Below are 21,615 nucleotides of genomic sequence, written 5' to 3'. Positions count from 1 at the left end.
TATTATTGGCAGCCGCCACATACGGCGGAGACGTTGCTTCTTATACCCTTAAGAACAGAGTATTGTGCTTATTAAGTGATATTTTGAAGACCTGGTGTGTGTGTGTGTGTGTGTGTGTGTGTGTGTGTGTGTGTGTGTGTGTGTGTGTGTGTGTGTGTGTGTGTGTGTGTGTGTGTGTGTGTGTGTGTGTGTGTGTGTGGAATGTAAGAAGCATTTCAGAGTCGGTGTGTAATTCACAAAGTCCCTTGATAGCATCTTTGTGGGTAAACTCCACCCATCTGTCACTTTAAGTAGGTTAAAAACAAATGTTAAAAAAAGAAAACCCAGATAAACCTGACCACACCTGCTGCTGCTCAGTTATTGTGTGTGCTTTCTTAAGCAACCTGAAGAGGGAAACATTTTTTTATTTTAGTTTCACGCAGCTTGGTTGAAAGAGCAGGGCTTGTAAACAAAAGTCACATGCACACAACAAGTAGCTTGTTTCCTGAGTCGGGTAAGCAGTCATCCTGCCAGGTTAGTTTTTTTTTTTTTTTTTTTTCCAGAGGTAGTCCAAAATAAACAGTTTCTGTAGCTTCAGCACCAAAACAAATTCCTCGTATGAGTAAGAAAACGTACTTGGCAATAAAGCTTTTTTTGATTCTGATTCATCTAACATGGTGAATTTACCTGAGCTCATTTTACCTTCTCAAATAAGAACACATTGCCTTCTGGGATTGTTTTCAGCAGTTGGATTGGATAGATTATATTCAACCTCCCCCCTCCCCCAACAAAATCCGGGGTTTCCCTGTCATTATAAGGTTTACGTGGAGCACCTCCGCTGAATGAATGTCCCTCAAAGACTTTTCTAAGATCTAATGATTGTAGTTGGACTTCTTTAGCGAGTTTTGTCTTTTAGGCTTTTTGAGTGTAATGTATTTATCTGCTTTAGCTGTTCCAATGTTTTAGACACAGATAGGGAGATTAAGGTCCAAAATCATCATTGCGTCCACGTGTGTTGGCAGACATCTGTGCAATAGTCTGCTCATGAGCCCGTTCACAGACTCTCCGAGACACCAGAGCTCGTTTTGAGGCTTCAGAAAGACTCGCTTTGTGTCTAGTGAGAACCGTCAGTATCCGAGTCCTCTGCTGCTCTCCTCTTCCTTTCTCGGGGCTTTTTATACTAAAAAAATGTCAGCGGTGTGACCGTACCGGTGATGCTGACTGATGTCTGGAGCCGTTCACGTCAGACTCGGATGGTAGTGCACCCAAAGCTCAACGCTCAGCACAACGAGCTTTAAACCCGACTAGGGCCGCACAATTAATCGCAGTTTTATCGAAATCGCAATATGGACTAGTGCAATATCCAAATTGCAAGGGGAGGAGGGGGGGACGTATTTGTCAATCCCTAGGGTGTAATTTTCGCTGGGAGGGGGGGACTTTTTAAAATCTCGTTGTGTCCCCTCTACTTTTTAAATTTGTTTGATATATAAGTCTCTGTAATCGGCCCCTATTTTAAACCAAAAAAAAGAATTAAGACATCCTTTTCTTAAACATAGTTTAGTACTATTCTTTCTGGAAGAATTTATCATTATGACCATTTAATTATTTTCTGGATTTTGTATCATCTTGGTCCCTAAATGTATGGAGAAATGGAAACATAGACGTCCCAGCCTACAGATCGTATCCCACAGACTAAAAGACAAAAAAATCTTTGTTTGGGACAAATCCTCGCCAAAATCGCACCGTAATCATTTTTTAATTTGAATATTTTTCAAAAAAAATAAATAATGATACAAAAGTGATCATTCCCTCCCATATCATATCGCAATTGCAATATCGGTAGATATTTTCCTCCACACCGTGCAGCCCTAAACCCGACCAAAACCTCACACTGTCCCACAGAAATGCTCCTTTTACTTTGATGTTATTTCCAACCTGAAGTTTGTCACCGCGGGCTTTACAACCCACTTTTTTGCCAGCATCACTCATCCCTTCATACAGTATGTGCTCCTGTGATTTCTCCACAAGATCTTAAAAACAAAACGCGCATCTCCCCTAAAAACTCCTTACAAAGGAAAAAAAAGAAAAAAATCAAGCCCCAACTAGACTATATAATGTATTCTTACTGAGGTGGACTTTCATCTAAAAATAACACACCCTGCAGCAGGATCTGTTTAAGGCTGTTTAAGGTCAGACTAGAGTTTGTTCTCATAACTTAGTCTGTTCTCGACTCCACAGCTCTCCCCCTCGCTCCCCGTTCCTCCATTAGCGGCAGCACAGTTCATCAATTAACTATCGGAACAACATTACCCATTAGTAGAAGTATTTCACTCATTCTTAACGACTTGGAAAGGGTTTTCCCCCCGTGTCTTGAGTAGGGTTGGGTATCGTTTGGATTTTTACGATTCTGATGCCGAACCGGTACTTTTTTAGAACGATACCTAAACTGATTCTTGAAAAACTGAAAAATGACATCAGATATGTGATATGTTTACTAGTAGGGCTGGGCGGTATGGACAAAATCAAATCTCACGATATGTTTGACCAAATACCTCGATAACGCTACCGCAACGATGTTGTAGTGTTGACTATTGGTGCTTTCACAAAATATTCACACAATGAGATTTTAGATAAATAATCATCAGTAATGTGTATATAATGACTAAGTGGGTAAAGGCAAATAATAGAACAGTTTGGTAATTTCAGAACATGACATCACTTTACTGTAATGCAGCCTTTAAAACCAGGAAAAGACAACACTTATGGTATATTACGATATCCAAAATCTAAGACGATATCTAGTCTCATATCACAATATCGATATATTGCCCAGCTCTATTTACTAACGATCACATGCAGTGAATGGTTAATATGCTTTTACGTCCCGTTTGGTGAGCCCAGAGGGGAAATATGGCATTTTAAAAGTAGCCTACATTTACAGCAGCTAGCTAACGGTGGACTACAGAGAGAGTGTGATATTTTTACGTCAGTTTCGGAGCGACAGAGGGAAAACATTTCAGTCTACACATTAAGTGGAACCAAAATGAGGAACTGAAATTTGCGTTCTAATCCGGTCCGATTCCTACCAGTTGTGTAGGAACAGGTTCCATAGTGGAACCGGGTTTCGGTACCCAACCCTAGTCTGGAAACAGGAACTCAGTCTTTTAGTTGCACATCAGAAAAAAATCTTTCATTTCGTCCTCCATGTCTCCTATAGCGCTCCCAGTCTTTGCTGTCTCTGCTGCCCACAACTCTCAGTTTCTACCAAACCCTCCTTCAATCTCCCCTTTTCACATGTTGCTATGTCTTCCTTATCTTTTCTCTTCTTCTTTTTCTTCTGTGCTGTTCAGGATTTAGTTAAATAGTAATGATAATATAAATAATCTTATATGCACTTTCATGGCAAGATTTTTGCTACCAATGATGCTTTAAGCTTTGGGAAACACTGATGGACATTTTTCACGGTTTTCTGACATTTCATAGACCAAACAACTTATTGATTTAATCAAGAAGACAATAATCGGCAATGAAAATGATCGTTCCTTGCAGCCCTAAAGCGTTTACGTGGTCATTAGGTGCACTTATTTTCCTATTTGACGGATTAACAAAGGTTTACCCCGCCCACATTAACCCGATTTTGAAAATGACTTCCAATTTTGGGTGTTTTTTATTATGATTGGGCAATTATTGCTATTACTAGTGTAATATTAGGGTCCAGGTAAACACACCTAATGTGTCCCATTTCAGGAATTGAAAGATAACATCCCATATGTGTTTTTTAAATCCATGTTACACACTACGAAAGCCATCAACTCTGTGGCACATTAAAGAGAAACAAATTCCAGCCTTGATGTGGCTCAAGATGGAAATCAAAAAATAGCCCCCCCCCCCCCTCCCCCCTCCAACATCATCACATACCCTTCACCATACCTAGAGATTGGCATGGTTTTATTTCAGTTAGCCTAATAGCTGGTTTGATTTGCATTGAGAGATGATCTTATGGAAAGTAGCCCATGCCAATCTCTAGGTATGGTGAAGGGCATGTGATGATGTGGGGGTGCTATTTTAATTCCAAAGGCCAAGGGAACTTTATCAGGCAAATCACAACCCTGCTTTAGAGGGACAAACGCAAGAAACCCAATATAGAGCGAGAACACGATACACAATCAGTAATGCACAGTAATGTTGAAAGTGCCCACCAGGTGCACACCGGTCAACCAAACGCCTGTCTAAACAGGTTTGTTTTTACTCCATGCCGTTGTATTAGACCACATTATTTTTAGCTCGGTGTCCCTAATAAACTGGCAGCTGGGTGTGCACAGGATATGTGTTGTGCATTACCTTTTTAAGATCTGCATATTTAAGTGTGTGTGTGTGTGTGTGTGTGTGTGTGTGTGTGTGTGTGTGTGTGTGTGTGTGTGTGTGTGTGTGTGTGTGTGTGTGTGTGTGTGTGTGTGTGAGAGTTATATAAGTAGCAGGGTTTAACTATGTTACCTCGATTACGTTTCTGGGTCAGATAATCAGTTAAATCTGCTGTTTTAAAATTGTTTGTAAATTGTAAAATTTTTAAAGTGTTGACGTTTTATATTCACTGTCACGTGATCGGTTTCATTTCCCGGTTTCCTCTAATCCCTTCCTGTTGTTCTGCTCCTCTCTCCTCCTCCAGGGGAAATAGATCGATGTCTGAAAAAAGTAGCGGAAGGAGTCGAACAGTTTGAAGACATCTGGCAAAAGGTGAGGAAGGATCGTCATGGGGACTTGACTATCTGTTTATTAATCATTGCTTTGATTAATCATAGTAAGACCAATAGTCCCATATCCACTGTTTCCCCAGAGCCCCTTTTTTATGATTATACATATACATTTCACAGAGATGTCTAATAGGATAAAAATTATGAAGTGATGACATTTTATATCCAAACGGTCAACTTCACTGTGACATCCTAATCTTCTGTAAGAACACCTTTTGAGGCCATTATTAACTCCGAAACAGAAGGGGAGATTAGAGATGGTGACCATATCTTACATTTGGTCGGATACTGAAATGGAGACACGTATCGTTAAAAAAATACACTTAATACCTCCTTATTTTTTTGATTGTGTCAAAGTCTTCACTACACATATTATGACTCTGGACAGACATGGATGTAAACTGCACTTGACTGGCTTGCGCAGGCAATTAACCGCAAGGCGGTAATTCTAGTTTTTGTCTGATCCACAGTCCGAAATTTAGAAAAACAGAGAAAAGCCGATCACATAAGAGAAGCTGGACCCAGAAGTCTGTAAAAAATGTCCGGAACGTATTCCAAAGCGACGTCTTCAAATGTCTTTTTATTTTGTCCAAAACCTTAAAAGGTATTCAGTTAACAATTTGGAGAAGACTTAAGACCAGCAAACGTCCACATTTGAAAAGCTGGAACCAGCGAATGAGGCGTCCAAAAACAATTTAAAACAATTATCACAATTGTTGTTGATTAATTGTCTGCCAATCGTCTTAATTGTTCCAGCCCTAATTGTTATTATTTGTGTTATCAGAATCAGAAAAGGATTTATTGCCAAGTAAGTAACACTTACATGGAATTTGCCTTGGTGGATGGTGCATACATAAACATATATTCAAAGGAATTCAACAATAAATGTAAAATAAATGCTAACATACATATTCTATGCACTGTGATTGGGGGATAAACGCTGACACAAAACCCTCTGGTTAAATGTAGTGTGTGTGGATGGAACATTCATTGAGCGGAGTGAAGGACGTCGATGAGAAGAGAACGTTTCTCAATCCGTTTCTTATTGCCGCATTAGGTTCATTTCTTTCCTTATCTGCCTCTGAGTTTAACTTCTCTGACTGTGCAGGCCCAGTAGTTTAAAGGCATATTCTACCATCACCACAACAGACTGTACACGACTCCCGATACTGCTAATAAACTGAGCTGTTATTAAAACAGTGCTTGGCCCTGAGCTAACAAGCAGCGCAGAGGCCCAGAGTATACATCTGTTCTGCTAATAAAGAGGCAGAAAGTTGTCAGTGTTTTAGTTACCCAACATCCCAGTTGCCCTCTTTTTTTTTTTTTTTTTTTTCCCCACTTCATTATAACCTGTACTGATAGCGCTGCTGTGGTTCTATTTGGCAGCGTTTTCTCACCGATCACTACAAGTCTATTGGACTCTTAAGAGACCTGTTTTTAACCCACAAATGTTCACGTTTCATTTGTATTACATTTATTGTTTTAAAAGTGTATTTGTATTATCCATTTCTTTTCTTTTTTTTCCTCATGTTTTTAATCTTCGTTCCTTAATTGAATTGTGTTTCCTCTTGCTGCTGCTGCAACAAACCTAATTTCCCCACAGAGATCAATGGAATGGTCCTGAAATGAACTGATAAAAGCACGAAGCTAAAATCAAATTTGCAGAGTTGTCATCTAACCAAGTGTGAGCTAATACGTAATCGACAGGCTGCTGAAACGTGTTAACACAGACTGCATTGTCAATATTCACAGCATGTGTGAAATGAGTGAAACGTACAACTGTGTTTGTCTTAGGACCAGAACTCGTTTGACCCTCTTTGCTTCTTTTCCTCCAAAGCTTCACAATGCAGCCAACGCCAACCAGAAAGAGAAATATGAAGCGGACCTCAAGAAAGAGATTAAAAAGCTACAGGTAAACACCGAGAGAGACGGTGTGCGTGCGCACACACGTATATGAGAAAGAGTCCAATAAGTACTTTATCAAGGCATATGAATGTGTGTCCCAGCCCAGGATAGGAAATGAACTGATTATGTAAGATCAACAAGCCACTGACAGTGACATATATGTTCATATTTGATTAATTTAATAAATAATTTTTTTGTCTTAAATCCACCAGCCATTTTCATATTATACCAACATTTGCAGCATCCTGAGCCTTTTTGGTAAGGTTCCTAGGAAATCTCAGCCCAGAGTAATTCATTAATAGTAATAATTATTATTCTCCCCAAAACAAGTTGCCTTTTTTATTTTTTAAAGAACTATACAAAAAAAACTACTTTCACTGTCTCTCGCAACTTCATTGTAACAAACATCGCAACTTTTATCGCAATGTTTTACAAAAGCTCCCGTGAAATTGGGCATTTTGGGCCGCAACAATCTCAAAAATTGTCATTGCGCTGGCATCACGTGCTGTAGTACGGGGGCCCGCCTTGATAATCCTGCTTAAGGGCCCGGTGTTTGCTCGTTACGCCACTGTGTGTCTGTGAAAAGTCTGACACTAGAAAGGTGTCTTCGCATGGTCTGTGCACTTCCCTAAAATCTGAGATTCAATTGTACCCCGGGCAAGCTTGATTTGGTACGTAACCGATTTGAAAGCCAATCGCCGTCCAGTACGCAAAAGCAACCCAAACCGCGGCGCGCCCTTGTCTGGACAGCCCCGTTGGTTAACATGGGCGCAGGAAGGAAGCGGGCGGCGCTTCCGCGTCCGGTTTTGAGACCGGCGCGAGGCTCAAACACGTCTGGCTGAATCTCTGCGGCGTTTCTAGCCACCTTAACACACGCTGCTCTTTCGCTGGTCAACGGCTATGACATGAACTACTACGACTGCCATTGTGGTCCCTGTTCCATTATCTTTATTATGAGTATTATCGCCACTGTTCATCATAACCCCAACCGGCCCCGTCAGACACCGCCTACCAAGAGTCTGGGTCTGCCTGGGTCTCCTCACCACTGTCGCAATAGCCACTGCTAATGCTTGCTCTTGGGGGAATTATTGGAATTGTTGGGGCTTTGTAAATTATAGTGTGGTCTAGACCTACTCTATCTGTAAAGTGTCTCGAGATAACTAGTGTTATGATTTGATACTATAAATAAAATTTAATTGAATTGAACCTAGCGCAAGCAGCGTTGGTGGGCGGGGCGCACGGCCAGAACCCAAATTTCTCACTGAAGGAGAAAGTGTAGATGTGTTATTGAACTTTTTGTGTGTGAAGATGTGCTTTGGGGGGGGGGGGGGGTACTAAAAATCAATAATCAAAAATGGATGCCGATTCATTGCACGTGGATTAACTAATTGGTAAATCAATGAATTGTTTTCAGCTGTAGATTGCGTTTGCACCAAGCTGAGATCTGACCACAGCGGGAGCGTCGCCACCTCCCGTCTGCAGCGCGCTCTGTGTGTGAATTTACAGCTGGATTAACGTGCGGGTTTTCCCCCCCCCTCAGATATCCACATACAGATCACGTGTTTACACCAGTTGGATAAAGGGTCTAATTTCTAGCCTATTAGCAAACGAGACCGAAACAGAAATGAGAGGATGAGGCCTGTTGGGTTTCTAGTTCGGGCCCTGAGATCCGATGAAAGGACATTGATTTGTTTGCTAATTGTTTGCTAATCATAGTTTACCCTGCCCACACATAGGTGTGTGTGTGTGTGTGTGTGTGTGTGTGTGTGTGTGTGTGTGTGTGTGTGTGTGTGTGTGTGTGTGTGTGTGTGTGTGTGTGTGTGTGTGTGTGTGTGTGTGTGTGTGTGTGTGTGTGTGTGTGTGTGTGTGTGTGTGTGTGTGTGTGTGTGTGTGTGTGTGTGTGTGTGTGCGTGTGCGTGCGTGCATTATGTATTATGAGTATTAAATATCATCACAGTCAGCCAGAGGCTGTGTGTGTGTTTCCATGAAGACCAAACTCCAAGCCAAGCCTGTTTGCAGCATGTAGACACCAAGTTGCCCATCCATGACTGTAGAGGACGAGTCTCTGCATGTATCCACTGATGGATCTGCATCCCTCTCCCTTTCTGTGTCTCTCAATCTCTCTCTCTCTCCCCCGCTTTGTTTCTCTCCCTTTTCCTCTTCGGATTCCCCAGCGTCTTCGAGACCAGATCAAGACGTGGGTGGCATCCAACGAGATCAAAGACAAAAGGCAGCTAGTAGAGAACCGCAAACTCATAGAAACGGTGAGTAGGACCCATCATGATCATTAGAACACTCCCACCAGGACCCGTGTTCACGCTGGAGGATTGCCTTTGTTCCAAACTCTGCAAAGTCTTAAAAAAAAAAAAAAATGTATTGAATGTATTTGACGAACTCCAGGTCGTATAAATGACTAAATTCTACATATCTCTGTCATAAAATGTATTTGCCAATATGTGACTTTCAGGATTGAATGTTGTTGTTTTTATGTACACACTGATATCCGTCGATACACTTATTCATTGGGTTGATGTTTTCATTCATGTTCAGGAAACATTAGTTTTTGTGTAGAAGATATTTTTGCCGATTTTCAATGTGCAGTTTAAAAGTTATTGATGTTTTTAACTGAATATCTGCAATTGTATCACGTATGTAATTGTTTTGATTCTGTCAAGGCCTAAGAGCTGACAGAGCCAGAACAGAAAAAAAGTCTTTGATTTATTTATTTTTTTGGCCTTCTGCAAAAAAAAGGGGGGTAGCTAAATACACGAATAACAATGCATGTCAGTAGATATTGTTAGTTATTAACAATTGTTGAACATCCTGTTGTGTGCGCAAGCGCTCTGCCTTTTTATTACCACAAGTTTACAGACCGGTCTCTCTGCTGATTGGGTGTAATAGATATATAGGTAGAATGTACGGAGTGAGCATGTTTTATCGCGCTCGCGAGATATGAAATAATCCCTGACGCCGTAGTAATGTCCTCCACAGACACCCAGTTCATAATACTACAAAGGCAAGGGCTTTCATCAGTGGGCCGTAGGCTCAGTCTCCATAGTGTTACCTCATTCGACGATAGTTCAGTTCAATTTTATTTATATAGCACGTTTAAAAACAACCATAGTTGACCAAAGTGCTTAACAATAGATAACGACTTAAAGCTATGGTGCGCAGTTTTTGTCGCCCCCATGAGGAATTCTAAGTAATGACAACAACACTGTCGGCTCACTGCCTCCACCCCTCCTCCACGCAGTTGCTAGTAGCCAAGGAGGACACGGAGGATTAAAAAAACAGGATGGACTCTTCAGAAGAGGTCATTATCTTCACTCGAGTTTCTGTGCGGGAAAGTCACCGGACGCCACAATCTTCTGAACATAGTCATACTGAGAAATCCAGAGAGAGTTGTGTGGAGCTGATAGTCTTAATTAGCTTTGTAGCAACTCATTTGGCAATGGCTGGAATGTAACAGACGTTCATTAATATTACAAAGTAACGTACTAAAGCTACAACATATTTATTTAAATGAAAATCCTTAAAATTAACAGAACAAAGGCCGCTGTAAAAGAAAAAAGTGCGTAATTTTTGTTTCCCAGAGAAATTTCACTTTCATTTAATCAGTCAAATGTGGAATGTTTTTTTTGCAGCTAAAATATATTAAAACATCCATAGAAACTTGTCAAACCACTCCTACAGCATAATCTAGTCACCAGAAGGCTCCAAATAATTGCTCCAATATTGTTTTTCACTGTATGTTTATATGCGCGGCTTCCAAGTCACGCTGTTGTCCTCCTCGTAGCTCAGACGAAATATTGTGTGTTTTTAAAATGGGATAAACTCAAAGGGATTACACTGTCAAAGCTACAACACATCAGACATCATCAAATCAAGTGTATGCTTGGAATCCCTGGTGGCTTTTATCCAGACCTTCTTTTTTTCTTCCCTTTTCCTTTTTTTAGTTATATTTTTGTATCATCTAAGCCCTAAAAAAGGAAACCGCGATAACTGATTTAAAAAAAATGTCGCCAAAGTAGTTTCTCAGATTACCCCTTTTTTTAAATGACGAGCTTCACCCAGGAGACGCTCGTTATGGCGTTCTCCACAGAGAGCTGGTTGGATATCTACCACCTGTTCTGTAGCGCAGCTCGGCCGCCATGTCGGGCCGCAGAGCCACGGGGGCCTTTTGATTAAAGGGTTGTTGAGATGGAGTGAATGTGAGCCACCTGCCCGCACAATGAGAGACCAGAGCGACTCGCCAGCTCCCTCTGGTCTTGATGAGTTTATTTGTTTTTTTTAGCTCTCCAAGAATTCCTGCGGTTCAGTTAGTCGACCTGAAATTACACTTCCTGCAGGAATGCGACCCTGGGTTTGATGGACACATTTTGTCTTGACCAGGAACATCCCAATCTACCGCGTGTTTACACTGAGATACAGATACGGTGTATATACAATTAGTTCAACATTCATGAGCCTCGCCCTCAGGGTCTTAACCCTCCTGTTGTCCTTGTTTCTATTAAAGAAATTTGGGCTTCTTTCAACCAAATTGTAATAAAATAACATGGATGGTTCCATACTCTTTACTCTTCACAAGTACAATAAAAGATCAGCTCAGTACTTTAATTGAATTTGGGTGTTATCCCTTGTGTTGTCCTTTGGGTCCCGGTGACCCGAAGGACAAAACAAGGGTTAATACAGCACCTTAGTGCTTGTTTGTACAGCATTTTGGTCAGCTTAAACTGTGTTTAAATGTGCTCTAGAAATAAACTTTACTTACTTACTTTACAAGAAACAGGCTTTAGAGAGCAATTCTCAACAAAGTAAACAGAAGTACTTAATCCTTGTTTTGACAACACAAGGGTTCAATTAAATTTTATAGCATTTGGAGGGAAAAAAATGATTAAAGAATGTTGAGAAGACTGACAAAAAATGTCAAATAGCTTCAAAAACGTGGGGGAAAAACATCAAATGTGACAAAAACATTGGTAAGAAGTGACAAAAAGACTTTGGGGGGGAAAGCAACAGAAGTGTCGAAAAAGACGACCACAAAATTGGGGGAATAAAGTCACTTTTGACCCAGAAAAATAAAAAGTTGCACGGTTGACAGGAAGACGACACAAGGGTTAAAAGGCCTCGGAAGTGTTTCAATCACCGCGGTGGTTTTTCTACAGGAGAGAAAAGGCTGTAACTGCCTTCAGTAACAGACAGGATCTGGTCTTGTCCTATTTCTGGTCTACTGAGTGGGCTTGAATGGCTCCTCTAGTGACCGACTTCCATTTATTATTTCGGAGTTCTCCTACTTTACAGCTCCCTCATTGTTAAGATTGTTTAAGAACAGACAAAAGAGAAATCGGTTTCTTTAGCTTTGTGAAGGTATTTAAAATTCAATCAAAAGTGGATTGTCAAAAGTGAAGATCTGCTGCGATTTTAAGTTGTTTTTTTTTCTACTCGTAGAATATAAGATTGTCTTTATTATCGCTATTATTATTGATGTTATCCACCTGTATCAAGAAGTACAGCTTCATCATTGTTAGGAATATTTTAGAACAGACAAATGAAAAAAAAAACAGTTCCTTTTTATTTATTTTTAGCCTCTAAAGGTATTTGTGAATTCAATTGAAAGTTTGTCTGAATTTTGCTACCACAAAAGATCTGCTGCGATTTAAAGTTTTTTTTCTACTCGTAGAAAATAAGAGTTTTCATTATAATGTGATCTAGGCGTATCAACGAGCACAGCTGGTTTTTATATGAGATTGGTTTGTGTTTTTGTCTGCAGCAAATGGAGCGGTTCAAAATAGTGGAGCGAGAGACCAAGACGAAGGCGTACTCAAAAGAAGGTCTGGGCCTGGCCCAAAAGGTGGACCCGGCCCAGAAAGAGAAGGAGGAGGTCGGCACGTGGCTAACGGTGAGTAGTAGCGTCTCGCAATGACCTAATATGCGAGTAAACTGGGAATAACTTTATTATAAATAGTCCGAGATCAGAGGGGACTTCACTCGTAACGGAGTTTGCGGCTGAGAAACCAAATCTGGAAGTTAAAAGTGGAACCAAAACCAAAATGAAGACAAAACATCTCTGTCGCAACTTTCACAAAAATAAAGACTAAAAAGACCTCATTAACCAGCAGCCACTTAACATTAATGCATCACAGCTGTGTGTACTTATATGTAGACCATGGTGATATGTTGAGAGAAAACATTGTGATGGGAGAGTCAGGACTTGATTACTTTTTATTGTTTTAAAGCATAGATGTCTTTTTCTGTTTTCCCTTTTATGTTTTATAGACCAAAAATGTAATTGATTTAACTAATTAATTTTACTAATGTGCTGTTAAAATAACAATGAAATGCTGCACTACTGACTTTAGACCAGGTTTTTGTTGGTCAATGGCGCGATCACTTCCCGCTGCTTCAAGATAGCAATACGCCAAGAATGCACTTGAGCACACCTCCCTGTAAGACCAGCACGCCCATGGGCGCACAGACGGGCGCAGGTGCATTCGCTTTTTAAACGACGCGGGCGCTGGACGCGAAATTGAAAACCGCGTCGGTCTTAAACTAGCAAAGAGACTTGAGTCGGGTAGGGCTGGGCGATATGGAGAAAATCAAATATTACGATATTTTTTACCAAATACCTCTATTGATATTGTAGTGTTGACTATTAGTGCTTTTACAAAATATTTACACAATGAGATTTTTGATAAATAATCATCAGTAATGTGGATATAATGTCTAAGTGGGTAAAGGCAAATAATAGAACAGTTACAGTCTGGTAAGTTCAGAAAATGACATCACTTTACTGTAATGCAGCCTTTAAAACCAGGAAAAGACAACACTTAGTTCATATTAAGATATCCAAAATCTTAGACGATATCTAGTCTCATTTCACGATATCCATATAATATCAATATATTGCCCAGCTCTAGCATCAGGCTTTGCGATGCGCCGGGTGCGAGATGGGACCTCTTGTGTCCAAGCAACATGTCAGAAAGCCAGAAACCAGAAAACCGGCGAATCTCCAAGATTTTCTGATAAATCTAACTTTAACAGTTGTTTTAGAACCCCATCACAGTGTTAACTTTTTCTCCCCGTCTTTCCTTCCAGAACACCATCGACACGTTGAACATGCAGGTGGACCAGTTTGAGAGCGAGGTGGAGTCCCTTTCAGTGCAGACGAGGAAAAAGAAAGGAGACAAAGAGGTCGGTGTGTCCTCATCCCTGATCCATTCATCATTTCGTTGTTTTTCTCTGTTCATAGCTGACGCAGGTCAGTCGGTCAGTCGGTCCCCGGCCTCTCTCGTCTCTTTATCTCCCTCTCTCCTCTCTGCTGGAGAGGTCAGATAAGGGTGCTCTACATTCATCATCTCTCTCTGTGCCCTGACCGTGATAACCTTGCTGATCACTACTTCTTTTCATTTTGTCACTCACTCACTCACTCACTCCAGAGACCTCACTTATAGAAACCCCTCTCTGGGTCTATCATTGAAGACAGGGCAGTCAATTCAAAGAACGCGAGGAAAAGGTCCCGCGTACGCCGTTCATACCTGAAATGTTCTAAAGATTGTTACGTCTCAGAAAGTATTTACAGCCGATTTTTCTTTCTGGCATCAAGATCCCTTTCTCTGTAATTGGCTTTTATTTTAAATCTGTGCAAAGAAACATTTTTATAAATTAGTTGGTTAGCTAAGCGGGCCAAAAGCGTAGGACTGACTGTGTTCGGTGGGCATATTAAAGTGCTGACATGAGTTTCGGGTCTCCTGTTTCACACCAAGGCGCCCAAATGATCAACCCGAACGGCAAGGGCGACAAAAAAAAAAAAAAGATTAAGAAAATTCTCTTTGGTGGGTAATTGGTCTTACCCCGTTTAGTAGTTTCCTGAGGGCGACAATGGTTAAAAAGCCTGATTTGGGTTTTTGGTCTGCACCAGTCAACCCAAACTAAACGGAGTCCTGGTTTTGTTCCCCCGGCGTTGAGGATGAAAGAAGCAGTAAGGAAGATGAACAAGAACGTATTTGTGGCTACTGGCCGTACTGCACAAGTCTCCAAAATCTTGACCTCACCTCTGGTGTAGCCGTTGTGCTGTGCATCACACATCAAGAAAAGTGATTGGTTGAGCAGAGAAAGTTAAGTGGTGGCACTGAATTTGGAGAAACAACCTACACAGAGCGAAGAATTTTAAAGCAACACCAAAGTAAAAAAAAAAATTATTTTTCCAAAATCGTTCCAGTGGTTCATCAACTTGTAACAGGGTGAACGGCACTTCTGAATCCGCTTTGTGGCCCTCTATCGGCTATAACCGCACTATGCAAGTTTGCCAGATCTGGTAGCGGATCTGTAGTTCGAATGAGACGCACAACCGAGGTAATGGACAATTCCGCTTCCAACCTGTAGGGCAGGGGTCACCAACACGGTGCCCGAGGGCACCAGGTAGCCCCCAAGGACCACATGAGTAGCCCTCAGGCCTGTTCTAAAAATTGAATATTGATATTATCTTGTTGCCCAATTATTGTGTGTATTATTCTCTCAGTTTCGAAAAGGTTGGTGACCCCTGCTGTAGGGGGACCGAAGAGGAAAAGTGCTTTTGGTGTTGCTTTATGATAAGGGGAAAAAACCAAACTGTGTCTGATATCACTCCCATTTCACTCTATTTACACCCCGCCATCTTATTTGTTTGTCTGAATTCGGAGTTTACATTTATTCCCTATTGCGGAAAATAGTCGTGCAACATTTTACTTTTAGTTGAGTTTCAAAGGCGAGCCACAGCCTAACGTGGAGACCCTGTACACAAAACGGGTATAGCGCATAACTAGTTCAATTTTAAACGACAGTTCTCATTCACTGCACACAGAATTCCAGCTTTTACCCTCTGGACGTAGGTTTATGATCCCCAGGTGTAAAACAAAAAGACACAAAAACAGTTTTGTTCCTGTAGCCATTACATTGAGGAACAAGTTATAGCTATATTTTGCACAAGTGTTTGCTCGTTTTTTATGTAGGTTTATGTATTATCTTATTCTGGACCGATAAGAACTTTTCTGATGATATGTGAGGATGTGGGATAATGTGAGGATGTGTGACTCAACTGCAAACAAAATCTACCTCCGGGTATAAATAAAGTAACTTGAACTTGAAGGCTTTTTACCAACAGTTGAAAAAAAAAAAAAAAAAAAAAAGACTGTTTTGTACATCGAGTAGGGCTGGGACGATATGCTTTTTTCTCCGATTTGATTTTCTAGGAGAGCTAGCCTCGTTTTGTTTGAAAATACTCGCTTAGAGCACCTTTTTAAACATAGTTAGTTAATCATAGTTAGCGGATGAACTGGCTCCGTCTGCATGAAAAAGCTTGTGATCGAAAGTCCAAAACCAGCGAGAAATAAATCTCTAGAGCTCGAGTTAGTTCTCCTAGAAGCTTTTTTTTTTTTCAATTTTGGTCTGAAGTCCGAACAACCCCCTTGAATGCCATTTTAGCCTGCATGTGGGTCCGACATTAAGTACCGAGGAAAATATGGAACTGCATTAAATGTGTAATGCAGTTCCATACTTTCCTCGGTACTTAATGTCGGACCCACATTAGGAGTTTACATTTAGCCTTTTAGCGCCTGTACAGTTTGCCCTGAGCACAGAAACGGCCTCATGTTCCTGACGTGTGCTGGTGCAGCATTAATATGTATTATGAAGAAACGCATTAAAATGTTCCACTCTGCTGCCTCCACTCATGCAGTCCAGCAGCAGCCGCCGAACAACATGCATCTAAAGTGGCTCCGCCTGCGTGTTTTAACAGCCGGTAGTGTTTTTCTAATCACATCAGCTCAGCCAGTGACCCACGGAGTTACACGTGTTTCTGTTCTCAAGGTTGTCCCAATACCTCGTGGCTCAAATATAGAACTAATCTGAAACAACAAAAGAAAACGTAGAACATTTGAAGTTTTAAAGTGCTTTGGAACATGAATCAATTCACTGTGGAGGAGAAGAATATTAAAGAAAATTTTAGAAATTTCAGAAGTGGTGCTGTGCTTGTTTTATGTTGCATAACGCCATAACATGCACATATGCAGCTGCTGTACCTTTTCATGTGTTTCCTCACTTCTGTACGTTTTAACGTTCTTCTTTAAAAATGTTTTTCCTCGCAATTTCAATGAATGATTGATTTTAATTAGGGCTGTCAACCGATTTAACTTGTTTGAATCGCGATAAATCGCTGAATTTCTATAGTTAATCGAGATTAATCGTATGTTTTGTCACATGATTAAAATTCTATTTTGCATTTCAGAACTGTTTTTAAGTACATATTAACAATGGAAAGCAATTCTTACCAGTGTATATTGTTGCCTGTAACGTCTGAACCAAGCGGTTGTAGACTATGGTTGCACGATATGAGAAATATATGCTATAAAATTGTTGAATATCGATATATAATAACAATATTACACTTGCAATAAATAAACAGAGATTAAAGCTATACTGCGTAGTTTCTTTAGGGAGGTGCCCAAGTTGATATCGCTATAACAATAAAATAAAAATAAAAAAACGATGTACTGTGCAGCTCTATTGTAGACTGTGTATGACCGGAAATGTTAACTAACACCAGAATTGTGTTCTCCCCCCTTCTCCCCCTGGTTTTCCCAAACCTTGCCCGCTCTTGTTGTGAAGAAGCAGGACCGGATTGAGGAGCTGAAGACATTCATCGAAAAGCATCGGCACCACATCCGGATGCTGGAGACCATCCTGAGGATGCTGGACAACGACTCCATACAGGTGGACGCCATCAGGAAGATCAAGGTTCGCTCAAAGTTAAAGGAGAACGCCAAGCCTTTGGCGTCTCAACTCGTCCATAAAGCTCCTTAAAGCTCAGCTCATGTTTTGCCTTCTTTTTTTTCTTGTTGCAAGCGCACACTTTTAATGTTAGTTTTTTTTTGTAGTAAGATAAAAGAATTTTATCTGTGGATATCATAGAGTTTTTTGCAGATTAATTATCTCCCTCTTTCATTTGTTCGGTCTTTATAAAGGACGATGTGGAGTATTATCTGGACTCGTCGCAGGATCCAGACTTTGAGGAGAATGAGTTTCTGTACGACGACCTGGACCTGGAAGAAATCCGTAAGTAGAGAAATAGCTTCTTCTTTTTTTTTCTTCAGTTTCTTAGCACAATACACAATAAAACTACAAGTTGTATAAATTCGGAGCAAAGTAGCCTATATCGACAACGATTCATTTAGGGGATTGCTCCGGTGCCACCGGAAGATTCCCCGGATCTCCGTCCCCTTCCATTTCCTCTGTGTTGGCGTTCTAACCTCCGGTGGATTTGTGAGGACTATGGTTAACTGCTCCTCAGATCTCTGCAGGTTAAATCCAGACAGCTAGCTAGACTATCTGTCCAATCTGAGGTTTCTGTCGCACAACTAAAATAACTTTTGAACGTACACATGTTCCACCAAAACAAGTTTGTTCCCGAGGCTATTTTGCAGAGGCCCCATTTTTGCGCCCACCACAGCACTGCGGAGGAGGGTCTGGCTAGTCCACACAGCATTCCGGGATGGGAGAAAGACGTGCTCTGGTTTATCGGCATTTCTTTAAACCAATCGCAATCGTCTTGGGCCGCTCCAAAACCGCCTCTGAAAGGAACTCGTTTTGGTGGAACGTGTGCACGTTTAAAATAGGTTTTAGTCGTGCAACAGAAAACTCCGATTGGACAGATAGTCTAGCTAGCTGTCTGGATTTACCCTGCAGAATCTGGGGAGCAGTTAACCATAGTCCTCAGAAATCCACCGGAGGTTAGAATTACAACACAAAAGGAAGCGGAATATGCGGGCGGAGAAAAGTGGGATCCGGCGGAATTCCCGGCGGCAACGGAGCAATCCCAGAAGTGTAACGTCGTGGATATAGACTAGGTTTAATATAATAACCCTGAACTCCTCCCTCCATGTGTCTCGGCTCACCTCCAGCTCAGGCGCTGATCGCCACCTCCCCGCCGGGAAACTCCAACTTGGAGGACGAGATCTTCCAGAACTCCAGCAGCACACCCACCTCCACCACCTCATCTTCACCCATCCCCCCTTCACCTGCCACTTGCACTACGGTAAAAAAAAAACACACACACACAACTACTTTCCACTTGCTATCAGCATGTCAGTTTGCCGTCTTACACTTCTTACATTTAGAAAGTGTTTGTGTGTACTTTGTAGGTGTAAAGAAATTTCAATTTGGGGTCACAAGATTTTTCATGCAAACAACACATTAAAGAGCGGTTGATCAACAGACTAAGGTCGTGTCGTGCTATTCCACATATTGCTCATCGTCTCTTTTCGCTCCTAACTGAAAAACAGAAATCCTTAAAATACTAGAAATCAATAAAGAACCAACCCCTTGACCCACTGCTTTTCCACTGAAAACAAACAACCCGTCATGTTATTTATCTCATCATTGGCCTTTTGAATTTGTCACTTATAATGGTAATGAGGTTACATTACATGTCATTTAGCTGACTCTTTTATCCAAAGCAACTTCCAATGAAGTGCTTTCAACCCTGAAGGTGCAAACCCCAGACAACAAGTAGTAAGTGCAAGTACATTAGCTTTAAATAAGCAAAACTACAAAGAGCCATATGAAAGTGCAGATTCAAGAAATATACACTCACCTCAAGGATTATTAGGAACACCCTACTAAGACCGTGTTTGACCCCCTTTCGCCTTCAGAGCTGCCTTAATTCTTTGTGGCATTGATTCAACAAGGTGCTGGAAGCATTCTTTAGAAATGTTGGCCCATATTGAGAGGATAGCATCTTGCAGTTGGTGATTTGTGGGATGCACATCCAGGGCACGAAGCTCCGTTCCACCACCTCCCAAAGATGTTCTATTGGGTTGAGATCTGGTGACTGTGGGGGCCATTTTAGTACGACACCCCTAAATGCACTGAAGCAGCTGCCATGTGATTGGTTGATTAGATAATTGCATAAACGAGAAATCTTACAGGTGTTCCTAATAATCCTTTAGGTGACTGTATATATACTTTTTTTTTTTATTTATTCTTTTATGTTTATCCGAGGTGTAGTCTGAAGAGATGTGTTTTTAGCCTTTGGCAGAAGATGCGTAGGCTTTCGGCCATCCTGATGTCAATACGGAGCCCATTCCACCATTTAGGGATTTCGTTGAGTGATTGGTTGTCCCTCGCTGTGAGGGGGCAGCAAGCAGGTTGGCTGATGCAGAGCGGAGTGGGCGGGGTCGGGGTATAGGGTTTGACCATCTCCTGGATGTATGCTGGGGCTGATGCGTTCGTGGCCCTGTATGTAAGTACTAGTGTCTTGAAGCGGATGTGGGCAGCAACTGGTAACCAGTGAAGGGAGCGGTGTAGAGAACTTGGGGAGGTTCAAACGATGTAATATCGCTAATATCTGAAAATGTAAGCGGTTGTTGCATTCACGTTGAGTCAAGTCAGGTTAATAACTAAAGTATAAATGTAAGATAATTGCCTTTTTGTATGTGCTATCCCTGCCATCTGCTCTTATTGTTCTGCCCTGCTGTCATTATATCATCTGTTCTTCCTCTCCGCCCACATTCAGCATGCAGCGAGAGCAGTTATTATAGGGCTGATGTGTCTGAACAGAAGGCGTGGTATTATTAAATGCTGCTGACATGAAGTTGGCATGAAAGGAAATGTAAAGGGATGGGGATGTAAGCCGCATTGAATCCTGGGAATTGTGAACTCCAGTCGGTATTGTTTGAACTTTTTAATTATCCAAGGAAAGTTTCTGGAAATGGTTGATTTCACTTTTGATTCCAACGATTTGGACCAGCAGCCTTCTGCTCACAAGAAGCAGTCTGAAAAATTGTAAATCGGCGTGAATTTTTCTTCTGTTTTTTTTTCTGTGGCCTAATGTTCTTAATTTGTGTTTTGTTTTTTTTTTCTTTCAGGAGAACTCAGAAGATGACAAGAAGAGGGGACGTTCAACAGACAGTGAAGTCGGTCAGGTGAGTCTAAAGAAGGACACTGCAAGTTAGTGTACTTCTTAAATCACCGTGTCTGCAACTCCCAGAAACACAGAAAGCTCCAGGAAATCCTGCTAGATAAGTTTAGTGACATGTCTGGTAATCGTTTTTATTAGGTCAGTTCTGAAAAACATTGAAACAAATGGATCCAAACACCAAGTAGGGCTGGGCGATACGGAGAAAATCCAATATCACGATATTATTGGCCAAATACCTTGATGTCGATATTGCGACGATAATGTAGGATTGACAATCGGTGCTTTTAACAAATTATCATCTACACAATGAGATTTTTGATAAATAATCATCACAAATGTCGATTTAATAAGAGTGTGTAAAGACAAATAATGGAACAGCTATAACAGTCTGTTGAGTTCAGAAAATCACTTTACTCTAATGCAGCCTTCAAAACCAGGAAAAGACCACACTTAATATATTACGATTTTACAATATCCAAAATCTAAGACGATATCTAGTGTCATATCACGATATCGATTATAATATCGATATATGGCCCAGCCCTAACATCATTTAGCCCCCACTTTAGGATTGTAATGCTGATTAGGGTTTCCAGCACCAGGCTCTTCCTCATACTGGCGTGTTTATTAAGATTATAACGGGAGCTACTTGGTGCAAAGATCTATTTGGGGGTTTGGACTGCTGTTGGGACCAAATAAAAGTGAACGGGCTTAGAGGACACAGGATTAAAAACTGGGAAAATGTTTTTTTTAATTTCACTGGGTCTTTAAGGAAAACGTAATTGTCTTAATATCCTACCCTTGTCCTAATATAGTAGGGGTGGGAATCACCAGAGACCTCACGATACAATATCATTCCGATACTTAGGTCACGATACGATATTATTGCGATTTTAAACATATTGCAATATTCTGTGATATATTGCAAGGCATTACATTTTTTCCAACTTTTTCCAATTTCAAATGATGTCCCCAAAAGGACAATTTTGTCAACATCTTATCTAAAAAGATACATTTCTGTTTGTTCAT

General features: G+C 41.0%; 1 protein-coding gene across 4 annotated transcripts in view; it reads left to right on the top strand.

Annotated features, from left to right (window-relative positions):
- Window positions 1-21,615, top strand: part of LOC114568239 (CCR4-NOT transcription complex subunit 3) — a 40,863-nt gene that overhangs the window by 5,258 nt on the left and 13,990 nt on the right. For 2 of the 4 annotated variants that reach the window (XM_028597711.1, XM_028597712.1), the window contains exons 3-12: window positions 4,646-4,713; window positions 5,515-5,538; window positions 6,568-6,642; window positions 8,810-8,899; window positions 12,406-12,534; window positions 13,731-13,826; window positions 17,277-17,405; window positions 17,633-17,723; window positions 18,569-18,702; window positions 20,534-20,590. In XM_028597711.1, coding sequence (XP_028453512.1) covers window positions 4,646-4,713; window positions 5,515-5,538; window positions 6,568-6,642; window positions 8,810-8,899; window positions 12,406-12,534; window positions 13,731-13,826; window positions 17,277-17,405; window positions 17,633-17,723; window positions 18,569-18,702; window positions 20,534-20,590 — 893 coding nt within the window. The remainder of the gene's footprint in view (window positions 1-4,645; window positions 4,714-5,514; window positions 5,539-6,567; window positions 6,643-8,809; window positions 8,900-12,405; window positions 12,535-13,730; window positions 13,827-17,276; window positions 17,406-17,632; window positions 17,724-18,568; window positions 18,703-20,533; window positions 20,591-21,615) is intronic. The other 2 variants (XM_028597713.1, XM_028597714.1) reach the window with 2 other exon arrangements.

The sequence above is a fragment of the Perca flavescens genome, chromosome 14, assembly GCF_004354835.1.
Source record: "Perca flavescens isolate YP-PL-M2 chromosome 14, PFLA_1.0, whole genome shotgun sequence".
In the NCBI taxonomy this organism is placed as follows: Eukaryota; Metazoa; Chordata; class Actinopteri; order Perciformes; family Percidae; genus Perca; species Perca flavescens.
Note: the sequence above shows the minus strand (reverse complement) of the source record. Positions and strands in the feature narration are given on the sequence as shown.